This window comes from Phocoena sinus, chromosome 6 (genome assembly GCF_008692025.1).
Source record: "Phocoena sinus isolate mPhoSin1 chromosome 6, mPhoSin1.pri, whole genome shotgun sequence".
Lineage (NCBI taxonomy): Eukaryota > Metazoa > Chordata > Mammalia > Artiodactyla > Phocoenidae > Phocoena > Phocoena sinus.
The window spans coordinates 30,899,965-30,924,556 of NC_045768.1; the positions used below are offsets into that span (position 1 = coordinate 30,899,965).

General features: G+C 39.5%; 1 protein-coding gene across 1 annotated transcript in view; it reads left to right on the forward strand.

Annotated features, from left to right (window-relative positions):
* Nucleotides 1-24,592, forward strand: part of LOC116754977 (bile acid-CoA:amino acid N-acyltransferase-like) — a 62,517-nt gene that overhangs the window by 20,728 nt on the left and 17,197 nt on the right. The window contains 2 exon segments of the mRNA XM_032633861.1: nucleotides 14,642-15,175; nucleotides 17,540-17,760. Coding sequence (XP_032489752.1) covers nucleotides 14,642-15,175; nucleotides 17,540-17,760 — 755 coding nt within the window.

Consider the following 24,592-nt stretch of genomic DNA (forward strand, 5'->3'; position numbering starts at 1 on the left):
CTTAGAACTGCTTTTGCTGCATCCCATAGGTTTTGGGTCGTTGTGTCTCCATTGTCATTTGTTTCTAGGTATTTTTTTATTTCCTCTTTGATTTCTTCAGTGATCACTTCATTATTAAGTAGTGTATTGTTTAGCCTCCATGTGTTTGTATTTTTTACAGATCTTTTCCTGTAATTGATATCTAGTCTCATGGCGTTGTGGTCGGAAAAGATACTTGATACAATTTCAGTTTTCTTAAATTTACCAAGGCTTGATTTGTGACCCAAGATATGATCTATCCTGGAGAATGTTCCATGAGCACTTGAGAAAAATGTGTATTCTGTTGTTTTTGGATGGAGTGTCCTATAAATATCAATTAAGTCCATCTTGTTTAATGTATCATTTAAAGCTTGTGCTTCCTTATTTATTTTCATTTTGGATGATCTGTCCATGGGTGAAAGTGGGGTGTTAAAGTCCCCTACTATGAATGTGTTACTGTTGATCTCCCCTTTTATGGTTGTTAGTATTTGCCTTATGTATTGAGGTGCTCCTATGTTGGGTGCATAAATATTTACAATTGTTATATCTTCTTCTTGGATCGATCCCTTGATCATTATGTAGTGTCCTTCTTTGTCCCTTTTAATAGTCCTTATTTTAAAGTCTATTTTGTCTGATATGAGAATTGCTACTCCAGCTTTCTTTTGGTTTCCATTTGCATGGAATATCTTTTTCCATCCCCTTACTTTCAGTCTGTATGTGTCTCTAGTTCTGAAGTGGGTCTCTTGTAGACAGCATATATAAGGGTCTTGTTTTTGTATCCATTCAGCCAATCTGTGTCTTTTGGTGGGAGCATTTAGTCCATTTACATTTAAGGTAATTATCGATATGTATGTTCCTATTTCCATTTTATATATTGTTTTGGGTTCGCTACTATAGGTCATTTCCTTCTCTTGTGTTTCGTGTCTAGAGAAGTTCCTTTAGCATTTGTTGTAAAGCTGGTTTGGTGGTGCTGAACTCTCTCAGCTTTTGCTTGTCTGTAAAGGTTTTAATTTCTCCATCAAATGTGAATGAGATCCTTGCTGGGTAGAGTAGTCTTGGTTGCAGGCTATTCTCCTTCATCACTTTCAGTATGTCCTGCCACTCCCTTCTGGCTTGTAGGGTTTCTGCTGAGAGATCAGCTGTTAACCTTATGGGGATTCCCTTGTGTGTTATTTGTTGTTTTTCCCTTGCTGCTTTTAATATGCTTTCTTTGTATTTAATTTTTGACAGTTTGATTAATATGTGTCTTGGTGTGTTTCTCCTTGTATTTATCCTGTATGGGACCCTCTGTGCTTCCTGGACTTGATTAACTATTTCCTTTCCCATATTAGGGAAGTTTTCAACTATAATCTCTTCAAATATTTTCTCAGTCCCTTTCTTTCTTTCTTCTTCTTCTGGAACCCCTATAATTCGAATGTTGGTGCGTTTCATGTTGTCCCAGAGGTCTCTGAGACTGTCCTCAGTTCTTTTCATTCTTTTTTCTTTATTCTGCTCTGCAGTAGTTATTTCCACTACTTTATCTTCCAGGTCACTTATCCGTTCTTCTGCCTCAGTTATTCTGCTATTGATCCTATCTAGAGTGATTTTAATTTCATTTATTGCATTGTTCATCGTTGCTTGTTTCATCTTTAGTTCTTGTAGGTCCTTGTTAACTGTTTCTTGCATTTTGTCCATTCTACTTCCAAGATTTCGGATCATCCTTACTATCATTATTCTGAATTCTTTTTCAGGTAGATTGCCTATTTCCTCTTCATTTGTTAGGTCTGGTGGGTTTTTATCTTGCTCCTTCATCTGCTGTGTGTTTTTCTGTCTTCTCATTTTGCTTATCTTACTGTGTTTGGGGTCTCCTTTTTGCAGGCTGCACTTTCGTAGTTCCCGTTGTTTTTGATGTCTGTCTCCAGTGGCTAAGGTTGTTTCAGTGGGTTGTGTAGGCTTCCTGGTGGAGGGGACTAGTGCCTGTGTTGTGCTGGATGAGGCTGGATCTTGTCTCTCTAGTGGGCAGGTTCACGTCTGGTGGTGTGTTTAGGGGTGTCTGTGGCCTTATTATGATTTTAGGCAGCCTCTCTGCTAATGGGTGGGGTTGTGTTCCTGTTTTGCTAGTTGTTTGGCATAGGTTGTCCAGCACTGTGGCTTGCTGGTCGTTGAGTGAAGCTGGGTGCTGGTGTTAAGATGGAGGTCTCTGGGATATTTCCACCGTTTAATATTATGTGGAGCTGGGAGGTCTCTTGTTGACCAGTGTCCTGAAGTTGGCTCTCCTACCTCAGAGGCAGAGCCCTGACTCCTGGCTGGAGCACCAAGAGCCTTTCATCCACACAACTCAGAATAAAAGGGAGAAAAATTAGAGAGAATTAGTAGAAGTATGAGTAAAGAAAGAAGGAAAGGAGGAAAGGAAGGAAGGAAGAAAGAAGCAAAGAAGGAAAGAAAGGAGGGAGGGAGGGAGGGAGGAAGGAAGGAAGGAGGGAAAGAAGGAAAAAAGACAGAAAGAAAGATGATATAGTAAAAATAAAATAAAGTATAATATAGTTATTGAATTAAAAAATATTTAGAAAAAAAAAAAGGGACGGATAGAACCTTAGGACAAATGTTGGAAGCAAAGCTATACAGAGAAAATCTTACACAGAAGCATACACATACACCTTCACAAAAAGAGGTAAAGGGGGAAAAATCATAAATCCTGCTCCCTGAGACCACCTCCTCAATTTGGGGTGATTCGTTGTCTAAAGGAGGGAAGGAAGGAAGGAAAGAAAGAACAAAGGTAACGTATAATAAAGTTATTACAATTAAACTTAATTATTAAGAAAAAGAATTTTTTAAAAAAAAGTCATGGACGGATAGAGCCCTAGGACAAATGGTGGAAGCAAGAGTATACAGACAAGATCTCACACAGAAGCATACACGTACACATTCACAAAAAGAGGAAAAGGGAAAAAAATCATAGATCTCGCTCCTAAATTCCACCTCTTCAATTTGGGATCATTCCTTGTCTATTCAGGTATTCCACAGATGCAGGGTATATCAAGTTGATTGTGGAGCTTTAATCCGCTGCTTCTGTGGCTGCTGGGAGAGATTTCCCTTTCTCTTCTTTGTTCTCACAGCTCACAGGAGCTCAGCTTTGGATTTGGCCCTGCCTCTGCGTGTAGGTCGCTGGAGGGCGTCTGTTTTTTCGCTCAGACAGGACGGGGTTAAAGGAGCCGCTGATTCGGGGCCTCCGGCTCACTCAGGCCGGGGGTTGGGGGATGGGGGAAGGAGGGGCACTGCGTGCGGGGCGGGCCTGCGGCGGCAGAGGCAGCGTGACGTTGCGGCAGAGGCCGGCGTGACGTTGCACCAGCCTGAGGCCCGCCGTGCGTTGTCCCGGGGAAGTTGTCCCTGGATCCCGGGAACCTGGCAGTGGCGGGCTGCACAGGCTCCGCGGAAGAGGGGTGTGGAGAGTGACCTGTGCTCGCACACAGGCCCCTTGGTGGCGGCAGCAGCAGCCTTAGCGTCTCCCGCCCGGCTCTTGGGTCCGCGGTTTTAGCCGCGGCTCGCGCCCGTCTCTGGGGTTTGCGCTTTCAGCCGCGGCTCGCGCCCGTCTCGGGGGCTCGCGCCCTCAGCCGCGGCTCGCGCCCGTCTCTGGGGTTCGCGCTTTTAGCCGCGGCTCGCGCCCGTCTCTGGAGTTCCTTTAAGCAGCGCTCTTAAACCCCTCTCCTCGCGCACCAGGAAACAAAGAGGGAAGAAAAAGTCTCTTGCCTCTTCGGCCGGTGCAGGCTTTTCCCCGAACTCCCTCCCGGCTAGTCGTGGTGCACTAACCCCTTCAGGCTATGTTCAAGCCGCCAACCCCAGTCCTCTCCCTGAGCTCCGTCCAAAACCAAAACCCGAGCCTCAGCTCGCAGCCCCGCCCGCCCCGGCGGGTGAGCAGACAAGCCTCTCGGGTTGGTGAGTGCTGGTCGGCACCGATCGTCTGTGCAGGAATCTCCCCGCTTTGCCCTCCGCACCCGTCGCTGTGCACTACTCCGCGGTCCCGAAACTCCCCCCTCTGCCTCCCGCAGTCTCCGCCCGCGGAGGGGCTTCCTAGTGTGTGGAAACTTTCCCTCCTTCACAGCTCCCTCCCACTGGTGCAGGTGCCGTCCTTATTCTTTTGTCTCTGTTTTTTCTTTTGCCCTACCCAGTTACGTGGGGAGTTTCTTGCCTTTTGGGAGGTCTGAGGTCTTCTGCCAGCCTTCAGTAGGAGTTCTGTAGGAGTTGTTCCACGTGTGGATGTATTTCTGGTGTATCCGTGGGGAGGAAGGCGATCTCCGCGTCTTACTCTTCCGCCATCTTCAAGGTCCCCCCGTACTCTTGGTCTTGAAATCTACTTTATTGACATTACTATAGCCACTTTGGGTTTCTTTTGCTCACTGTTTCATGGTATGTTATTTTTCCTCCATTTACTTGCAGTCTGTCAATGTGAACTACACTAATAATTTTTAACCACAATCCTGAAGCTTGATAATCCCTTCCTTGCTTTTGTTTGAAGAATTACTCTAAAAGTATGTTCTATAGTTTTACTTTAGCACATATAAATTTATAAGATTCATTTATGTGTATTTATGTGTATTCATTTACGACTGGCATCTAACACTCAGTATTAAGTTTGTTGAGATTCATCCAGGTTCTTACATGTAGCTGTGACTCATTTATTTTTATTGCTTTATAGTATGCCACTGTATAAATATGCCAAAATTCATTCATTCATTTTATTGTTAATAGATATTTAGTTGTTTCCTTTTTTAATATCTTGAAAAATGCTGCTATAGATATTTTTGTACATATTTCTTGATGCACTTGTGCACACATTTCTTTTGGGTATATCCCTAGTAATGAAATTGCAGATTCAAAAGTTATTTGTATTGTCACATTTAGTAGATAGTGCCAAATTGCTTTCTAACGTGGTTGCACCCATTTACATTCCTCTAGTAGAGTTCGAGTCTTGGTGATCCACTTCCTAACCCACCCTTCTTGTTTTCAGAGTTTTTAATTTTTGCCAATCTTGTAGGTCTAAACATATCCCATGATTTTAATTTGCATTTTTCTGATGACTAATGAGATTAAGCCTTTTTTTCCACATGCTTATACTGTGTTTCCTCTTCTGTAAAGTTCCTGTGTAAGTCTTTTTCTTACATTCAACTGAGATTTTTATAAATTGATTTTTTAAGGAATTCTTTATGTATTCTCTTTAATAATTCTTCATCAGTTTTATGTGTAGCATAAGTCTATTGCAAGTTAGTGGCTTGAGCTTGAAAGTTTTTTATAGAGTATTTGGCTGATCAGCAGTCCTTAAAACTAAGGAAGTTAAATTTACTAATAGTTTCCTTAAGTTTGTAATTTTGAAATGCTTTGTCCATCACCTCAAATAAATAAGGGCTCACAGTTTTATGGAGATAGTACTTTTATTTTCTTGTCATGAAAAATCCCACTAATGCTCCATTCTATAGCTAGTTCAAGAACCCCTGTTAATTTGTTGAGAGGGGAAGGGAATTGGTGGAAGGTTTGGTGTTGGCCAAATTCTGAAAGTAGAAATTGTGCCCAAGAAAAAGTATTTTGTCGGTTACTGTGACTACATTTGTAGTTCTTGGCTAGTTCAGAACCCTTTGGTAGCAGGTCAAAGCCCTTGACTTCTTCTGTATTTGTAGATGAAAGATATGCCCAATAGAGGTCAAATTTGTTAATTAAACAAATTAATAAAATATGTGGGCAAATGTAAGGGCTATTCCTAAGAGGGGAAAATTTAGAGATCATAGAGAAGGAAAAGAGAGAAAAATGGAGGGGACTGGATTCTATAAGTTTTAAAAGTTAATAGGAAACTAGAGCAAGAAGTCGGCAGTAATCTGGTATTTCACTTATATTAGCTTGGTTAAACTCAAAAGACATATTTGAGATTTTGACCAGGACAGCTCTAGGTAGTGCCATTCTTCCTTTTACTGCTAGAAAAAAGGGCTCAAGAAGAAAAAGTCAGGTACTTTGTCTTGTAATCAGGGCTGTCTCTTCTGGTCTGATTCGAGGTGGGTTAAAATCAGCTCTTGAATGAGAAGTAAATCTGATTTTTAACTCCAGTGTTTGAAATTTAGCAGTTCATGAGGACAGATAGTCTTTTTACTCATTTTATAATCTCAGAGAGCTGTGGAGTTCCAAGAGTGTTTAGGTAAGGGTATATCTTTTCAGTTGAATTTTGTTTAGAAAGGATATCAGTAGAGACTTGTGATTATGAAGACATCAAGCCAGAAATTATATTTCTGAGGGAAAACGAAAGGCTATCTGAAATTATTAACTTTTCTTTATTCTATATCCCCCATTTCCATTTATATTTCTCTCTTATTTTAAAGACTGTTTCCTGGAATATTACAGAAGAAACTCTCTTAGCTGAATTGTGGTCCTATTTTTATTTTGTTTGAAGGATGATTTTCTTTTAATGTGAGACTAATGATACATTAGAATTGCATTCTGTGAAAATATTTCTTGAAGGTTGACTACATGTCATATTTGTGCAATTCAGGAATGAAGGAAAAAGAGATAACATTTGAAAAGAAGTATAAATTGAACTAAAGTTAATGACTTTTCCATTTCTTTCTGTATGGATACACTGGTTGATTCATGTGATACTTAAAGAGAAGCTTAACTGATAATGTGTGGAAGGAACACTACATCTTTAGATTTATTTAGGGCAAATACTAATTTCCTAGTGATTATCACATATAGACCCTTGATAAATTCTTGTTGAACTTCTAATCAATTACGACTCAGAGCTGGAGATATGAACTCCATTCCTGACTCTGCCATGTATTTCTGTGTGACCTTAAGTACTCAATTTCTTGAATAGTTTTACAAGTAAAATATTGTACTTTGGGGCTATAAAATCACTTGTTTTTAAGCTTTTCAGAGAACAGTGTCTTATTCACCATCAAATTCTGATTCTCAGTGCTTCTCTCTCTCTAGGCTGATTCTCAGCATGTATTCATGCCTCATTTCATATCTACCTCTCTCTCTCTCTCTCAATACACACACATACACACTCATTAAAAACAAAATACAAAGGCATTGCCTTCCCCTACCTGCATTTGTGGTTAGTGCACAGGCCTGACTCACAACATCCGAAACTTGGATTCAGATTCAGCTTTACCTCTCCACGTGGCAGGTTAGAAGTGGTGGGAAATTAACGCAACCCTTCCCCTACCACTACCAGGAGAAACCCTCAATGAACCATTTACTGGATATTTCTAATTGCTCTTCTCCATTCCACTTCCTAGAATCGCCTCAAAATAAACTACTTGCTCATGAGTTCTTACCTCAAAGTAGGCTTCTGGAGGAACCCAAAGTAGGACACAAAGCAAACTCCTCCTTGACGCTTCTTTCAGCTACCAGCGTATTGCTCTCCTCATTCTTGAATTAATTAAGCTGTCCTATTCATTCCTCAACTGCAGTAGTGCCAGGTTCTGCCGTACCACCAAGTTCTCTCTATAAAAATGCCCAAGGATTAACATGTGGCATATCCAGTAGCAGTTTCAGAACTTAACTTGCTTGAAGTATCAATTAACAATAAATAATCTTTCCTTCAGCCTCTCCAGCTCCACTGGTGTATAATTCTTAAAACTTTGACCTTACACCATTGTGGGAACTGGTTTAACTGCCTCTGAAGGGTTGTTGTCCTTGCATCTAATGATGGAGCTTTAGAACTTGAAGTTTGTAGGGCAGGCAGTTAGGAAGAGAAGATGGGTATAGAACAGAGAAAGGATAAGCTGGAACCCACAAAGCATGAGTTTATAGTTCATTCTGCCCCTGACTTTGATAGTATGAGTGTCTGCAGATGAGGCTGGTAACTGCCCTCAAAAAACTAAATTCACATAAATTTTGGTAATTTGTTTTCAATATCCTCCAATAAAAAATGTCTTCCTGTTTCCTTTATGATTACTTCTTTGACCCATGAATTATTTATTTATTTATTTAGCTGCATCAGGTCTTAGTTGTGGCGCAGGGGATCTTTGTTGCAGTATGCGGGATCTTTCGTTGCATCATGCAGGCTCTTTGTTTTGGCACGCGGGCTTCTCTCTAGTTGTGGCGTGTGGGCTCAGTTGCCACACAGCATGTGGGATCTTAGTTCCCTGACCAGGGATCAAACCCACGTCCCCTTGCATTGGAAGGCAGATTTAACCACTGGACTGCCAGGGAAATCCCATGCCGTGAATTATGTAGGGCACTCATTTCAAGTGTTCCCTTGAAATAGCTCCCTGTGACTAGTGTGAACTTTATTGGACAGGTGAGTCTTAGAGAATCAATTATCACTTAGAGGATTAAATATAAGGGAAAAATTTTATATTAGCTTTTATTTTAACCATTTCCAGGGATGTTCATTTCTTTCAAGGTACATCCAATTTTCTATCTAGTGTCATATTATTTCCGCCTGAAGAATTTCCCTTAACACTTTTTTTGTAGTTCAGGTCTCCTAGTAATGAATTCTACTAGTTTTAGTATGATAAATGTTTGTTTCTCCCTTATTTTGAAAATCTTTTTATTTTGTTTTATTTAAATTTTTTTTTTTATTTTTTAGGCCATGCCATGTGTCATGTGGGATCTTAGTTCCCTGACAGGGATTGAAACCATGTCCCCTGCATTGAGAGAGTGGAGTCTTAATCACGGACTGCCAAGGAAGTCTCGAAAATCTTTTTATTTTGAAATAATTATAGGTTCACAGGAAGTTGCAAAACTGTATGCAATTGTCTTCTTTTTTTTTTTTTTTTTTTGCGGTACGTGGGCCTCTCACTGTTGTGGCCTCTCCCATTGTGGAGCACAGGCTCTGGACGCGCAGGCTCAGTGGCCATGGCTCACGGGCCCAGCCGCTCTGCGGCATGTGGGATCTTCCTGGACCAGGGCACGAACCGTGTTCCCTGCATCGGCAGGCGGACTCTCAACCACTGCGCCACGAGGGAAGCCCCTCATTTTTTTTTAAAACATCTTTACTGGAGTATAATAGCTTTACAATGGTGTGTTAGTTTCTGCTTTATAACAAAGTGAATCAGCTATATGTATATATATATCCCCATATCTCCTCCCTCTTGTGTCTCCCTCCCACTCTCCTTCATTTTTGAGAGATATTTTTGCTGCATATAAAATTCTCGTTTTATGTTCTTTAAACCTTTCTTTCTGCAAGATTTGTCATTGCACGTTCTTCTGACTTGCATAGTTTCTGTTAAGGAGTATACTTAAGCTTTTCTTTGTTCCTCTGTATGTAATGTGGGTTGTGGGGTTTTTTATTTTTTGTTTTTTTTCTTCCTCCGATTGCCTTAAAATGTAAAAAAAAAAAATGAGAGCAGCTTGGGCTGCTCTGAGATTCTTTTGTCTGTGATTGATGTCTTTTACAATTTTTAGAAAATTCTTGGCCTTTATCTCTTCAAATATTTCTTCTGTTCCATCATCTCTCTCTTCTGAATTTCCAAGTACATGTATATTAGATGATTTCTTATCATCCCACAATTCTTGTGTGCTCTGTTCCTTTTTTCTTTTTGCTTTTCTTTTCTTTCCCTCTTTGTTAGACCTATCTTTAAGTTTGGTGATTTTATCCAAGCTATGTGCTGTGGATGAGACCATTGAAATCATTGTTTATCTCTGTTGCTGTGGGGTTTTTTTATTTTTATTTCTAGCATTCCCATTTGATGATTTCTTTTGGTTTCCTTTTTGTTGTTGTCGTTAAAATTATCTATTTATTCATGCATGTTGTCCACCCATTTCACTAGAGCTTTGTCTTAGTTCAGACTGCTATAAAAACTATCATGCACTGTGTGACTTAAACGATAGAAACTTATTTTTCACAGTTATGAAGACTGGAAGTCCGAGATCAGGGTGCTAGCATAGCTGAGTTCTGATGAGGACTCTCTTTCTTGTTTATAGACAGTCCTCTTGCTGTATCCTCACATGGCAGAGAGATAGCAAGTGAGCAAGCTCTGGCTTCCTCATCCTCTTATGAGAACATCAATCCCATCACAGGGGCTCCACCCTCGTGACCTCATGTAAACCTCATTACCTCCCCAAAGCCCCACCCCTAAATATCATCACAATATGGATTAAGGCTTCAACATATGGATTTTTGGAGAGATATACACATTCAGTCTATAGCAAGATTTAATATTAATCACAGTTATTTTAAATTCTCTGCTTGTTCTATCTGGGTTTTCTCCAGGTCTAGTTCTGTTGATGCTTTGTCTTTTGCCATTTTTTTTTCTTTGCTTTCTTGTGTCTGACAATTTTTTAGTTTTTATTTTTGGCTAGGTTGTGCAGCAACTTTTGTATATAGTCCATTTTTTTCCCTGCATCAGGCCCTACGTAGCCCCAGCCAGGTTATGCTCTGACTCAATTTTGATTATAGGCCTGGTAGCCAGAATGGGGACAGCTTCCAAAGGCACCTGTTGCCTTATGGGGGAAGACCTGTATATGGTCTTTATTCATGTTAGGGTGGGAGAAAGGGAGAGAGGGTAGTTCTAGCTCTTAGTGGGCAAAGGGTGGGCCTCTTCAACAAATACAGAATGTTCAGAAGCTTCTAGGGAGTGAAAATTGTTGGGGGCATCCATCAGATGTCCCCATCTCATCTTCCAGGTTTGGTCCTAAACTTGACATAACATACCTGGCTTGGTTGAACATTTGTTGGCTGTTAGCTACTTTTACCATCAAATCCTGTGCTTGAATTTCAGCTTTTTTCTTTTTTATTGAAATATAAATGACATATATCATTATATTAGTTATAGGTGGACAACATAATGATTTGATACATGTATATATTGCAAAATGATTACCACAATAAGTTAGCCAATATTCATTGCCACCGGTAGGTAAAAAATTTTTTTCTTGCAATGAGAACTTTTAAGATCTACTATCTTAGTAACTTTCAAATATACAATACAGTATTATTAACTATAGTCACTACACTGTAAATTACATCCCCAGGACTTATTTTATTTTATTACTGAAAGTTTGTACCTTTTGACAACCTTCACCCATTTTTGCCCACCCTCTACCCCCTGCTTCTGGAAACCACCAACCTATTCTCTGTATCTATGAGTTCAGTGGGGGTTTTTTGTTTTGTATTTTGTTTTGTATTAGATTCCACATATAAGTGAGATCATACAGTATTTGTCTTTCTCTGTCTGATTTATTTAACTTAGCATAATGCCCTCAAGGTCCATCCATGTTGTCACAAATGGCAGGATTTCCTTCATTTTTATGCCTGAATAATACTTTATATTTATATATACTATTTATTCATTCATTCATCAGTGGACACTTAAGTTGTTTCCATGTCTTGGGTATTATAAATAATGCTACAATGAACCTGGGGCTGTTGATATCTTTTTGAATTAGTGTTTTCATTTCTTTTGGATAAATACCCAGAAGTGGAATTGCTGAAGCATAAGGAAGTTCTGTTTTTAATTTTTTGAGGAGCCTCCATATTGTTTTCCATAGTGGCTGTACCAATTTACATTCCTGTCAGTGATGCACAAGTGTTCTCTTTTCTCCACATCCTCATCAACACTTGTTATTTCTTGTCTTTTTGATAATAGCTGTCCTAACAGTTGTGATTTTGATTTGCATTTCCCTGGTAATTAGTGATGTTGTCCATCTGTTTGTCTTCTTTGAGAAAATATCTATTTAGATATTTTAATCAGATTGTTTATTTTTGCAATTGAGTTGCATCTCATAATTTTTAATTGATTGTCAGACATGGTATATAGAACAGTAAAAATCAATATAAATATTTACATCTTGAACTAGAAATACCTCTTCTGCTGGTCTGTTAGTGGGGTCAATCTAGTCAAGAGTTGAGCTCATTTTTTTTGTTGTCATTTTTGCCATAGTTATATTCGCTATAATCACCAACTTCAAAATCTTTTGGTGTTACATTGTGTTTAGAAGGAGGTAGGTTTGCTAGAGGATTTTTCTCAATGTTCACTTTCCACCCTCAACTTTAGGCCTTTCCTGTGTGCCTGCACATTAGAAAGTGTCTCTTTCCGTGTTTTTACACACCCTAAATGGTAGACTGTTGTTGGTTGTTACTTGGTGTTCACTAGCCTGGTGGTGGGGAGGTCATGATAGTTTTCTGTTATCCTAGATGAGCCTCAGTCTTTGACAAGCCCTGTGCCCCGCTGTCTGGGGGTGGAGATTTCTCAGTGATCCTGCCCTCTCCAAGTGATGAGAGACCTCTAATTATTTGAGTCCAGGATGGTTTCCTGTCCTTCTCCAGGGGTAAGGGTTTTTTTGTTTGCTTTTTGTTTTTTCCCCATTCATTTTTTCCTGCCTCCAGCAACAGTAGGTCTCCTGTGCCTTGAGAGTGACAGGACTTGGTGTTCTTTCTCCAGTAGGGTGACCAACTCCTCCTGATTTTTCTGGGACTGTCCCGGTTTTAGCTCTGAAAGTCCTGCATCTTGGGAAATGCTTCAGTCCCAAGAAACTGGCTCAGTTGGTCATCCTCTCTCCTAGTGGCTTAAGGATTTTATTCCTCAGGGAAAAAAGGTTCAGGTGGAGCTTTGTGCCTTTCTTGCAGTGGTGGCTGCTGCCCTCCTCCAGGACTGCCCAAGTCAGGAAACATTTTTCCAGTTTCTTGTCCTACCCCAATCTTTCTCATAACCATCTGGTGAGGTACATAAAGAAGAGCCTGTTATTGGGTGCAAACTCCTCTTGTGTCTGCAGCTTCTGGGTGTTTTCTATGTTTATGCTAGCTCACACAGCCTTTAGCAATTCACTGAAAATTTAGCTGAATTCCGGTTATCTGCTTGTATGGAGGCCCCATCTTGTGCTCTGCTGCAGGTTTACAAGGTTGTTTCATCATGAAGGCACCCTTCTTTTCTTACATTTCAGGCTAGTTAGTGTCCCTGCAACCTCATCTCTCTGACAGATTCAATATAAGTTATGATTTTCAAGATTATTCACATTTGCTTGTTATTATTGATGGAACAACACTCTTTCTAGCTGCCTACATTCTAAGCAGAAATCAGTACTTGGTTTCTTTAGAAAGAATATATATATTTCAGTTTTGAGGTATAGTGTTTTATAAATGTCATTGAGATCAAGTTGGTTGGGAGTGTTGTCCAAATCTTTGGTATCTTACTGAATTTTTAAAATCGACTTGAACTGTCATTTACTGAGAGACAGTTGCTAAAATTCTCAGCTATGATTGTGGATTTTTAAAAATTCTTTCAATTTTGCTTCATGTATTTTGAAACTCTGTTATTACAGAGTGTATATACGTTTAAAAATATATTTTCTTGATGACTTGATTTCTTTATTATTATGAAATATCCCCCTTTACCTCTAGTAATACTCTTTGTCTTGACATAAATGGCTATAAATAAATAAATAAATATATATATACACTTATATATAGTCTTTTAAAAAATATATTTATTTATTTGGCTGTGTTGTGTCTCAGTTGCAGCACACAGGATCTTCGTTGTTTCATGTGGGATCTTCATTGTGGCATGCGGGGTCTTTAGTTGCAGCATGTGAACTTCTTAGTTGCAGCATGTGGGATCTAGTTCCCTGACCAGGGATCAAACCCAGGCCGCCTGCACTGGGAGTGCAGAGTCTTAGCCACTGGACCACCAGGGAAGTCCTGTATATAGTCTTGATATAAGTTGATATAAAGTTGATATACATATAGCCCCACTAGCTTTCTTATGTTCAGTATCTGTGTTGCCTATATTTTTCTTCCCTTTTATTTTCAATCTGTCTGTGTCTTTTATCTTGACAATACCTTTCTAAAAATACAGCAATTTGCTTTTTCAATTATTAGTCTGACGATCTGCATCTTAAGTGCATTAAATTTTCTATGGATTTCTCTTTATTTTTCTCTATGGGTTTTTGTTATTGTTCTTGTTGCTTCTTCATAATTGAAAGTCACCACGTAGGAGTGAAAATTTCTTCTCTTCTATGAGGAGCTTGTCACTTGCTAGAGTTTAATTCATTTAGATTCTTTGCATTCTTGGCAATCTAATGAGTTTAACAAAACAAAAACACTTCTGTGTACCTGAAGGGCTTGTCAGTTTCTCGTTTTGCTTAGGACTGGGTAAATCCTAACTAGGAAGCTATGAGTATTTTTTTTTCCTAGGGAGCAATATGTCAGCCTCCTTGTTCTCCTGAGAGACTTTATTCTCATTCTTTTGAAAGATCATTCTATTTTTTGTGCTCTTGTAGGTAAAATTTTAGATGCCAAGGCATTCTGTTTGCAGGACTCAGGGAGGGGATTAGTAGTAGAGTCACCTGTTTCTTACATAGAGACGGTCATCAAGTCCCCCTGTTTTCAACCCCACCTCTCACTCCTATTCTCCATTGTACTTGATTTTTCAAAGGCTCTAGATGGCAGATTGTGATGTTTTCCTTGCATATTTTGACTGCTGCTTCCTCAGCCTTGGATCATTATTGTTGTGAAACTTATCACCTTGCTATATATCTTCCAGAAATTTGTTGAACACTCCTAGGAATCTTGAACTTGAAGATTATATCAGGGTATTTGCTAAGTAACTGGAGAGTTAGAGCTGAATCCCAAGCAGCCTGATTCCTGGTCCAGTTTACTTTTCGTTAACCTTATCGCTGCCTTATTTCATTCTCCCATATTTCTTTCTGTGTTGAGGTTTACTGAAGGCATTAGTGAAGAATCATCCAAGGAGCCACACTGTAACAAGGATTCAGCTGACAGCTACCCCTGCAAGTGCACTCGTGTTGATGAGCCAGCGCATAGCTAAAGACCTGACTCCATTTCAGATAGTGCTTCTTTGGACGTCACTGGAAGATGAAAAGGGAATCCTGTTTCATTCTCAAGCCTACTCTAGGGCCAGTGAAGTTGGTGAGGTGGACCTAGAGCATGCATCTTCTCTTGGAGGTGACTGTGTAGGAGTCCACCCTATGGGTCTCCTCTGGTCCCTGAAACTTGAGAAGATATTAACTAAACTGCTGAAAAGAGATGTTATGAATAACCCCTTGCAGGTCCAATTAAAACTTTATGATTCAGATGTAATGGTTACCCACACCACCATCACTACTCCAAAGGTCAGCCTGACTTTGGAGAGGTGGTATGTAGCACCTGGTGTCACCCGAATTCAAGTCAAAGAAAGCTGCCTTCGGGGAGCCCTCCTTCTCCATCCAGGAGCCCTCCTTCTCCCTCCAGGTGAGTGGAATTGCCCTGGTTATTGTCATCTTTTTTTTTTTTCCTCTTTTAAATCCCTTATCCTCCTAGAAGTTTACTTGGATGTGGATAAAATAGAGAGCATTCCTTTCCTGACTCAGAATCAGAGTTAACTTTGGGTCAGAACAAGAACGTGGTGATAACTTCATTCCAGCTCAAATTTTATCTCAGCAATTCTGGAGCTAAGGATATAACAGTAGTTTATGGAGTCCCTGCATTATGAGATTTCCATAGCTTTGGATTTATGTGAAATTCATTCACATTGAAGCCTAGCTATCTGAAGACCCACATCCTGATACGGAACTGTATCCCAGCTTCTTTTGGGGGTTCTGTCATGTCTGAGTTTTAATTTAGGCATAGGTCATTGCATGATTGTCACAATAAGCTGATGATATAATGGGTTGAAATATTGCAAGAAATATAGATGCAAAGAAACTTTATACCCTCTAGTTCCATAAATATTGCATATTTATAGGATATTCCATAAATCAGCAGCTAATATAACATGCTCCCTAATGGCTATAAAACTTTTCAGAACATTCAGTTTCTCATAGTGATCTCAACATACCAAAAAGTGGTTCAAAACATCTATTGGTACATTTCTCAGAGTTTATTGTGGGGACTGAATGAAGCAAAGTTAATTTCCCAGAAGTAGCCCTCAGTAGGTCCAGGTTTCAGGTGTGTCTGAGGTTGCCTTATTCAGACATGTGCTTTGATTTGAGACACAGCCATCACATCATCAGGATGTATTCCCTCTCTCTCCCTGCCTTTTTTTTTTTTTTTAATAGTCACCTTCTAGAACTGAGATGGGTTAAGGAAACCTGAAGTGTTAGAGGTGATTTCTGACAGCATAGAGTGTTAGATGGCGTAAAAGGAAAAAAAGCTTCCCTTTGCAAATTCACCATGACCCATGCACCTTTTTGGGTAAATTTGAAAAATTTTTACCCCCAGTATTTAGCATATAGACTGCTTTATTGTGTGTGGGGATCAGGAAGTAAGTGGCACAAACGACCTTGACGCTAATATTCAGTTAAGAATCTGAATATTTGGCTCAGTGCTTTGCGATGACCTAGAGGGGTGGGATAGGGAGGATGGGAGGGAGGCTCAAGAGGGAGGGGATACGGGGACATATGTATGCATATGGCTGATTCGCTTTGTTGTACAACAGAAACTAACATAGTATTGTGAAGTAATTATACTCCAATAAAGATCTATTAAAAATAACCTGAATATTAGTTCAGGCCTTTCACCTTGGGATGATGTGCTGGTTTAGGGTGTGCTATTTGTGAACTCTCTTAGACATTGTGTGTGCTGGGTCTCCTGATTTGGGTGCTTATTCTCTTGGTGTACAGAAAAGGGTTGTGTTCTGTGGAGCCAAAAACGGTTGAGTCAGGTCTCAAAGAAGTTCTCAACAACATTTTTCCAGAATAAGAGGCTCAGTACTCTTAAGTACTGTCAATCAGAATATGCAAAAACATCCCTATTCATGTATTCAAGTGGTACTTTTAAACCAAGATGTATTCAGTATCACTTTATTTCTCCTTTTCTCAAGGTGAGAAAATATAGCAATATTTTGTTTTGACAATTCCCAGTACTCCTTTAAATCAAGTCACCCCTTTCAAATATGGATAGGATCAGGCTTTCTTAGCTAAAATCACTTATACAATAATAGTATATCCCCAATAAGGGTATGATAAATTACTTTCAGTATGTGAGCTCTGCTTTATTTTGGAAGCAAGCTGCCTACACAGTGAGTGTAGAATGATACCCTGACCATCCCTATTCTGGTGTAAAATTTCGTCACTGTATAGTCAGATGAGTGTAACAGAGCAGTGTTAAATCAGGATTTTAGCTAACATAATCATTTCAATACTTTTTTTTTTTAAAGCCATATACTTCTTTGAGAACCCAATTAAATCTGTGGGTGCTCTCATCAGTAAAATGCACATATAAATGTATAGTCTTGCATGTAATTTCAGGACCTTCGCTGATTTCCTGAAGCCTATTTGTGTAGGTTAAGAAGCCCTTGCCTAATTTCTTTGGCTGTCTTTACTCCAGCACTATAGATATGACTCATTAAGAGTCCTGAATTCTCTTTGGCTGTAGAGATTAAACATGTCAATGAACATGGTGTCCAGTGAAACTTCTGAATATTATGCTCCATTATATACTCAATCAGCTTTAATTCTGCCCCAGAAAAAAAGGCTGAAAATGTGGAAATTCTATTGAAATTTTATACATCAATTCTAAGATTTGTGATGCATTTCTTCATGTTGTCATATTTGTCTTCTCACCTTCCCTTCATACTCAATTCTGTGGTTTTTTTTGGTTTGGTTTTGTTTTCAGGAGAGGGCCGTTTCCCAGTGGTTATTGATTTGTTTGGTGGTATTGGTGGACTGATTGAAATCCGAGCCAGTCTCCTGGCCAGTCAGGGCTTTGCTGTCTTGGCCTTGGCGTACTGTGACTATGAAGACCTCCCTTTCCAACTAGAGAAAGGAGATTTGGCATATTTTGAGGAAGATGCCAACTTTCTCCTGAGACATCCTAAGATAAATTTGACCTTTTCAGTCAGTTTCAATCCCTATTTTTCAATAAGCATGATATTCTGTGACTTCTTTTAACTTCCAAGTATGATTCTCCCTCAGTGAACTTGAAATTCTATTACATATTTATATTATTCACATGATTTATTTTGTATCCCGTGTCTTCTGCTCAGAAAGATGAAATGCATAGTTAGCCTGTGTCTGTCATGGAATCAAAGGCATTGGCTTTGGATTCAGACAGAAATGGGTTTCATTTCTGGCTCCATCCCATCTGGTTGTGGGAATCTGGGCAAGTTATTAAGAACCCCTAATCCTCAGTTTCTTCCTCTATTAAATAATATTGTAGTGACACTACTTCATAAGGTTATTGTGAGAATTAAAGGAATACTAGGGCTTCCCTAGTGGCGCAGTGGTTGAGAGTCCACCTGCCGATGCAGGGGACCCAGGTTTGTGCCCCAGTCTGGGAAGATCCCACATGCCACGGAGCAGCTGGGCCCGTGAGCCATGGCCATTGAGCCTGCGCGTCCGGAGCCTGTGCTCCGCAACGGGAGAGGCCACAACAGTGAGAGGCCCGCGTACTGCAAAAAAAAAAAAAAAAAAAAAAAAAAGAATACTAGAAGCCAAGTGCTTATTAGAGTAACAGGCAACACTAAATACTCAATAAATCTGATCAGTTATTATTATTATCACCTTCTCTGATAATTATTAAATCACCATACTTAACCAGGTAGATAATCTATTTCTTTGAAGAGTGGGTCAGAATTTTTAGTTACTTGACAGGTCTTAAACATAATGCTATAGTACTTTCTAATCCACGTACCTTTAAATTTTAAAATGTGCTTTGCTGTTGTAAGAGGGTCGATGCATGTTAGCCCTTATTTATTGCTAATTTTTTTTTCTTAATAAGGAGCAGTCTAAGTAATTAAGACTCTGTACTGCATCCTTTCTCATATAAGGATCACCAAAGTACTGTGAGAATTGCAATTGTAAGATGAGCAACAATTGCTGACAATCTACTGATGCACTGAATTTTTAAATAGCTATTTTTGATGCAGATAATGGAATTGTCCTTGAACTATCAAATAGGCATTGTTATCATTGTGCTAGCCCTCTGCTTGGCTTAGATGAGAAATTAAAATGTTATGTGATTCTGCTTTACACTCTTTTAGCTTGGGTCACCTTGTAGGTGCTGCGTGACTTTTCTATCATTCTTTCTACCAGTATCACACAGATAGCTAGTTAGTGACTAAGCCAGGCCTGGAAACCTGATTTCTTTCCTAGACTCTGAGTATTTCCATTAAACCTGCTTCACACTGTCTCTTCTGCAGGAGGATAGACCTCAGATACTTCAATTCCTTGAAAGTCTTATTTCTCCATCTGTTGATTTGAAGTATCTTCTAAGGACTCTAAATTCCCCAATTGAAAATTTGGTGGCAGAAGTTGTAATAAGAGTTAGTGTTCTGCCAAAGGCCAGAAGTAAATTAGATAAAGCCTGCATATATCTGAGTCACCTTTTTTCTGTTCATCCATGTTATACTGGCTTTTACTTTATCTTCCATGGCCAAATCCATTCTGAGTTCTCATCTCTCCTTGCCATAACTGTGACTATATCTTTTAACTTGATATAGAATTTCAGAGCTTGAAAGTTTCTTTTAACCCAAAGGGCAGGGGGTTGGGTGGTTCAAGCCACTTCTCTTAATATGCAGGATGAAAAATGGAGTGTATATATGACTCAATTTGTTTCATTTTGTTTCCCCTTTACCATAAGAATTTCTCACATTTGTGTCAGCTAGATAGTACATTCATTCATATTTTTCTAAATAGTAAGAAAAAACCCCCAAACATTACTTAATAAAATGTCTTTTTTTCCTAAGAAAATCTAGGGAATCAGTAAGGCTTTAGAAGAGATGTGACTCTCTGAAACTGTCCTTGTATGGGGCCAGTGCTCAAGGAGAATGAAAACTTTATTTTGTACCATAAAAAACAACATTTCGTACCATAAAGAACAACAACAACAAAAACTTTAACTCCTTCTTTTCCTTTGCTCTCCTATACCAAATTGGTAACTAGGAGCTGTATATTCTGCACCCATAACTAACTTATTGTCTTGTTTCCTTTTTTTCCCTGCTGGTGCTGCTTAGCTCAGGGCACCATTATTTCTTGCCTGTACCATTGCAATAAGCTTGGCTTTTCTGCCTCCAATTTTGCAAGTCAGAATCATAAGACTGGTTTTTCTAGAGCACAGTTATTTTACTGTCTTGCTTAGCCATCTCCCAATTTACTAGGCTTCCTAGTCAGGCTTCCTAGCATGTTAGATAAAATTTTCCATAATCTGACTTCTGCGTACTTCTGCCTTATCTTATGCCTCTCCTAAAAATCTGTCCTGATTCCCCTCTGTAGTTAGGAAAAGAGTAAAGGCTGCTTATTAGCATGTTCTTCAAAGTCATTCCCTGTCAAGCTGCTGTTTTCTTTTCCAGCCTTATTTTGCTACCTCCTGTCTGATACTCTAAACTCAAGTAATGAAGAGCTACTATGGTTACCTGAACACACTGCTCCTGAGTTTTAGCACGTGTTCCTCCCATGGTGAATACATTAGGAATGTTCTGGCTATGTTTCCAGAAAAGTCACTGAGTGTGGCTTAAACAACATCAACATAAGGCATTTTATTCTCTCATGTAACAGATCTGGAGATAGGTGGTTCTAGCTTTAGTTTGGAAACTCAGTGGAGTTTCTTACTGAGGAGACTGGATTGACATTTCTGTAATTTCCTGGCCTTCTCCTCAAGGTCACAAGATGGCTGTGGCAGTTTCAGACATTAAGTCAACGCACCAGCATTGGTGTGTTAAATGTTAAATCCATAGTATTCAGTCAGTAGAACCTGATATATTCTTGAAGGAGCATTTTCCTTGGACATTAGTTACATATTCCAAAACTCTAGAACTGGGCGTGTGGGTGGGATTAGTACATGCTTTGTTCCCACTGGCCATTGAAGTTCTTTGGTTGTTTGAGATTGTAGGGTTTTGCTAAATGATGGATAGAATCATCTCATTTCTGTTATTTTCGGGACTATTGACCTAAAACAAATAGACCTCCAGATATTTCTCTAGCAAAGATGGGTTTATTTGAGATCAGCAGAGAACTGCAATTTGGTGTCTCAACCATGGAGAGCCACATGCAATTCCCGACACAGCAAGGGAAAGAGAGCACTTTTATGGAGGGGAAAAGGAAGTGGGCGGGGGAAGAGCTATAGTAAACAAAGACTCTGTGACTTTTCATTGGCTGAATCCTTGCCAGGAAAGAAGAGGAGTATTTCTTCTTCTAGTTGGACTTTGTTGTGGGGCCTGAGAGCTCCCCCTTCTAGTCTCCCAACTCTATTTAATTGAGGTTTCTAGTTTATTAATTTTTTACATTTGCCCCTTTAGATCAAGATCTTTCTCTGAAAACATCACTGATCAAGAGTCAGGTTTTCCAGTTTCAGCAGCTTTTTGTCCCTCAATGCCAGAAAGGACCTTTCCTGGGTGTAGTGTCTCACACTGGAGGGCAAGTGCATAGATTGGAAACCAGTTGAGGTACCATGCAAGTAACAGGGAAGGACAACTATCAGGCACTTTTAATCTAAAATCCATATGTTATCAAGATCATCTAAAGCATTATGTCATCATCAAAATTTGGCAAACTTCCAATAGGCCTGGTCTGAATATCTTGGGAAAGTTGTCTCATCTGATGTCATCTGCTTCAATTCTGGGAAATCTTTACTTTCAGGTCACTAGATGATGTGCAGGTCTACTAAGGGTTCGATGCTTTCTTTAGATGTGTCACATGAATCCAAGAGTCTGTTCCTTGGAGTTTGGTGCATAAGGGCCTTTCCTGTGAGGCTAAAGAGAGCTTTTATGGAAGTGTCTTTTCCAGTAGATGAAATCTCCAGGTTACAGAATGTGAATCATAAGGTCCTTGTCTCCCAAGAGTACACTGTGAAAAGATTGCTCTACCAAAACATAGTTATTTTTAATAGAAGCAATTAGGCCTTTGCAATATTGGAGTATCTCTTCTTTTATCAGTTGTGGGTCAAAAGAAGCAAGAGCTAAAACGTTGGGTGTCATTTGACTGTCACAAAGGGTGAGAGTTTATGGGTTCCAAAAAGTATGGATCTGAGATTTAGAAAGACCAATGGCAATGTTTTTGGTCAAAGTACTTAGAGGGCCTGTACCAATTTTGCTAACTGAGTCTTAATAATGCCACTGGTGTGTTTGACTAAGCCAAAGGTTTGAGGGCAGAAAGTACAGTGAAATGTGTAAAACCAGCCAAACAGCACAGACTTATCAAAGCACCTGGTCAGTAAAAGGGTTCCTTGATCACTATGAAATTGAAGAGGTACAGATAATTTCCAAAAGGACTTTAGCCACAGAAGAGGCAGTAGCCTGTCTGTAAGGGAAGGCAACAGTCCATTGTGAAAACATACAGACCATGACTAAAACATATTTATATCCTTGAGGTGGAGAAAGTTGTATGAAACCCATTTGTCAGACCTCGAATGGTCTATTAGGCAGTTAAAAATGTCTGGGAGCAGTATAAACAGGCTTCCCTGGCTTGTATTTTGGACAAGTGGGACAAGTGAGGTATGCACTTTTCATGGGTTAGTTAGTGTTTCCCCAATATTGATTCATGAATGTTGTCATTTTGTCAGTAGATCTGTAGTTTAATGCATGTGCAGTGGTGAGGAGTGGGAATTTTAGAGTCTCTGGTAGGACTGGGTTGTTACTTGGTCTAAATCAGAGGTTTCTCTTTTTATCAAACCAACAATTGTTGAACTTCCAATCTTGTTTTTCCTTTTCTGAGGCCAATTTTTGGACTTTTCTAGCGAGTTTTCTTAAGTTACCACTTGGGGAAATAACTCTTTAGACCATGACAAAGGTTTGGCTGCAGCTGGTCCCTTTAAGGCCAGCCTTTTTTTGCGGAAATGATTTCTGCAAGGTGATTTCCTTAGCTTGCAGAGAGTCAGGGTTAGAATGCTCCCAAAGTATTAATAATAGCTAAGGCAGCAGGTAAAAATTTCTGAACATAGGGGCCATTTAAATTTTTATTTCTGCTGGAAGTAAGGAAGCCATGTTGCTTCTACAACATTTCAAAATCATGAGTTACTCTGAAAGCATATCTGCTATCAGTATAAATATTGCCAGTTTTGTCCTTGTCTAAAGTACAAGCCCACGTAAGAGTGTATAATTCAGCCTGTTTGGCCAAAGTAGCCATAGGTAAAGATTCAGCCTCAACAACATCAAAGGAGTTGAAGTAGCTTACCCAGCACAATATTTGCCACTAGCACCTTTTAAATAAGAACCACCAGTGAACCATGAGAGGTCAGCATTACTCAAAAGATTTTCCTGTAGATCATTATGAGCAGTCAGGAGGTGATCTCTCAGTGTTAAGCTGTCAAAAGGGACTTCGTCAGTGATGTAGAGAAGAGTAGCAGGGTTAAGCTTAATACAAAATAGAAGAGTTATGTGAGGGGCAGTTAACAAAAGGACTTCATGAGGGTGAAGTGGCTGACTGAGAAATGTTGAGAGTGATGAGAATTCAGGAAAGCTTCTAATGCATGAAGTACAAAAAAGGTTAAAGGGGATCCCACAACGATTTTCTCAGTGTTTATTTTTTTTTTAACATCTTTATTGGAGTATAATTGCCTTACAATGGTGTGTTAGTTTCTGCTTTATAACGAAGTGAATCAGTTATACATATACGTATGTTCCCATATCTCTTCCCTCTTGCATCTCCCTCCCTCCCACCCTCCCTATCCCACCCCTCTAGGTGGTCACAAACCACCTAGCTGATCTCCCTGTGCTATGCGGCTGCTTCCCACCCGCTATCTGTTTTACGTTTGGTAGTGTATATATGTCCATGCCACTCTCGCACTTTGTCACAGCTTGCCCTTCTCCCTCCGCACATCCTCAACTCCGTGCTCTAGTAGGTCTGTGTCTTTATTCCCGTCTTACCCCTAGGTTCTTCATGACCTTTTTTTCCCCTTAGATTCCACATATATGTGTTAGCATACGGTATTTGTTTTTCTCTTTCTGACTTACTTCACTCTGTATGACAGACTCTAGGTCCATCCACCTCACTACAAATAACTCAATTTCGTTTCTTTTTATGGCTGAGTAATATTCCATTGTATATATGTGCCACATCTTCTTTATCCATTCATCTCTTGATGGACACTTAGATTGCTTCCATGTCCTGGCTATTGTAAATAGAGCTTCAATGAACATTGTGATACATGACTCTTTTTGAATTATGGTTTTCTCAGGGTATATGCCCAGTAGTGGGATTGCTGGGTCGTATAGTAGTTCTATTTGTAGTTTTTTAAGGACGCTCCATACTGTTCTCCATAGTGGCTGTATCGATTTACATTCCCACCAACAGTTCAACAGGGTTCCCTTTTCTCCACACCCTCTCCAGCATTTATTGTTTCTAGATTTTTTCATGATGGCCATTCTGACCGGTGTGAGATGATATCTCATTGTAGTTTCGATTTGCATTTCTCTAATGATTAATGATGTTGAGCATTCTTTCATGTGTTTGTTGGCAATCTATATATCTTCTTTGGAGAAATGTCTGTTTAGGTCTTCTGCCCATTTTTAGATTGAGTTTGTTTTTTGTTATTGAGCTGCATGAGCTGCTTGTAAATTTTGGAGATTAATCCTTTGTCAGTTGCTTCATTTGCAAATATTTTCTCCCATTCTGAGGGTTGTCTTTTCATCTTCTTCATGGTTTCCTTTGCTGTGCGAAAGCTTTTAAGATTCATTAGGTCCCATTTGTTTATTTTTGTTTTTCTTTCCATTTCTCTAGGAGGTGGGTCAAAAAA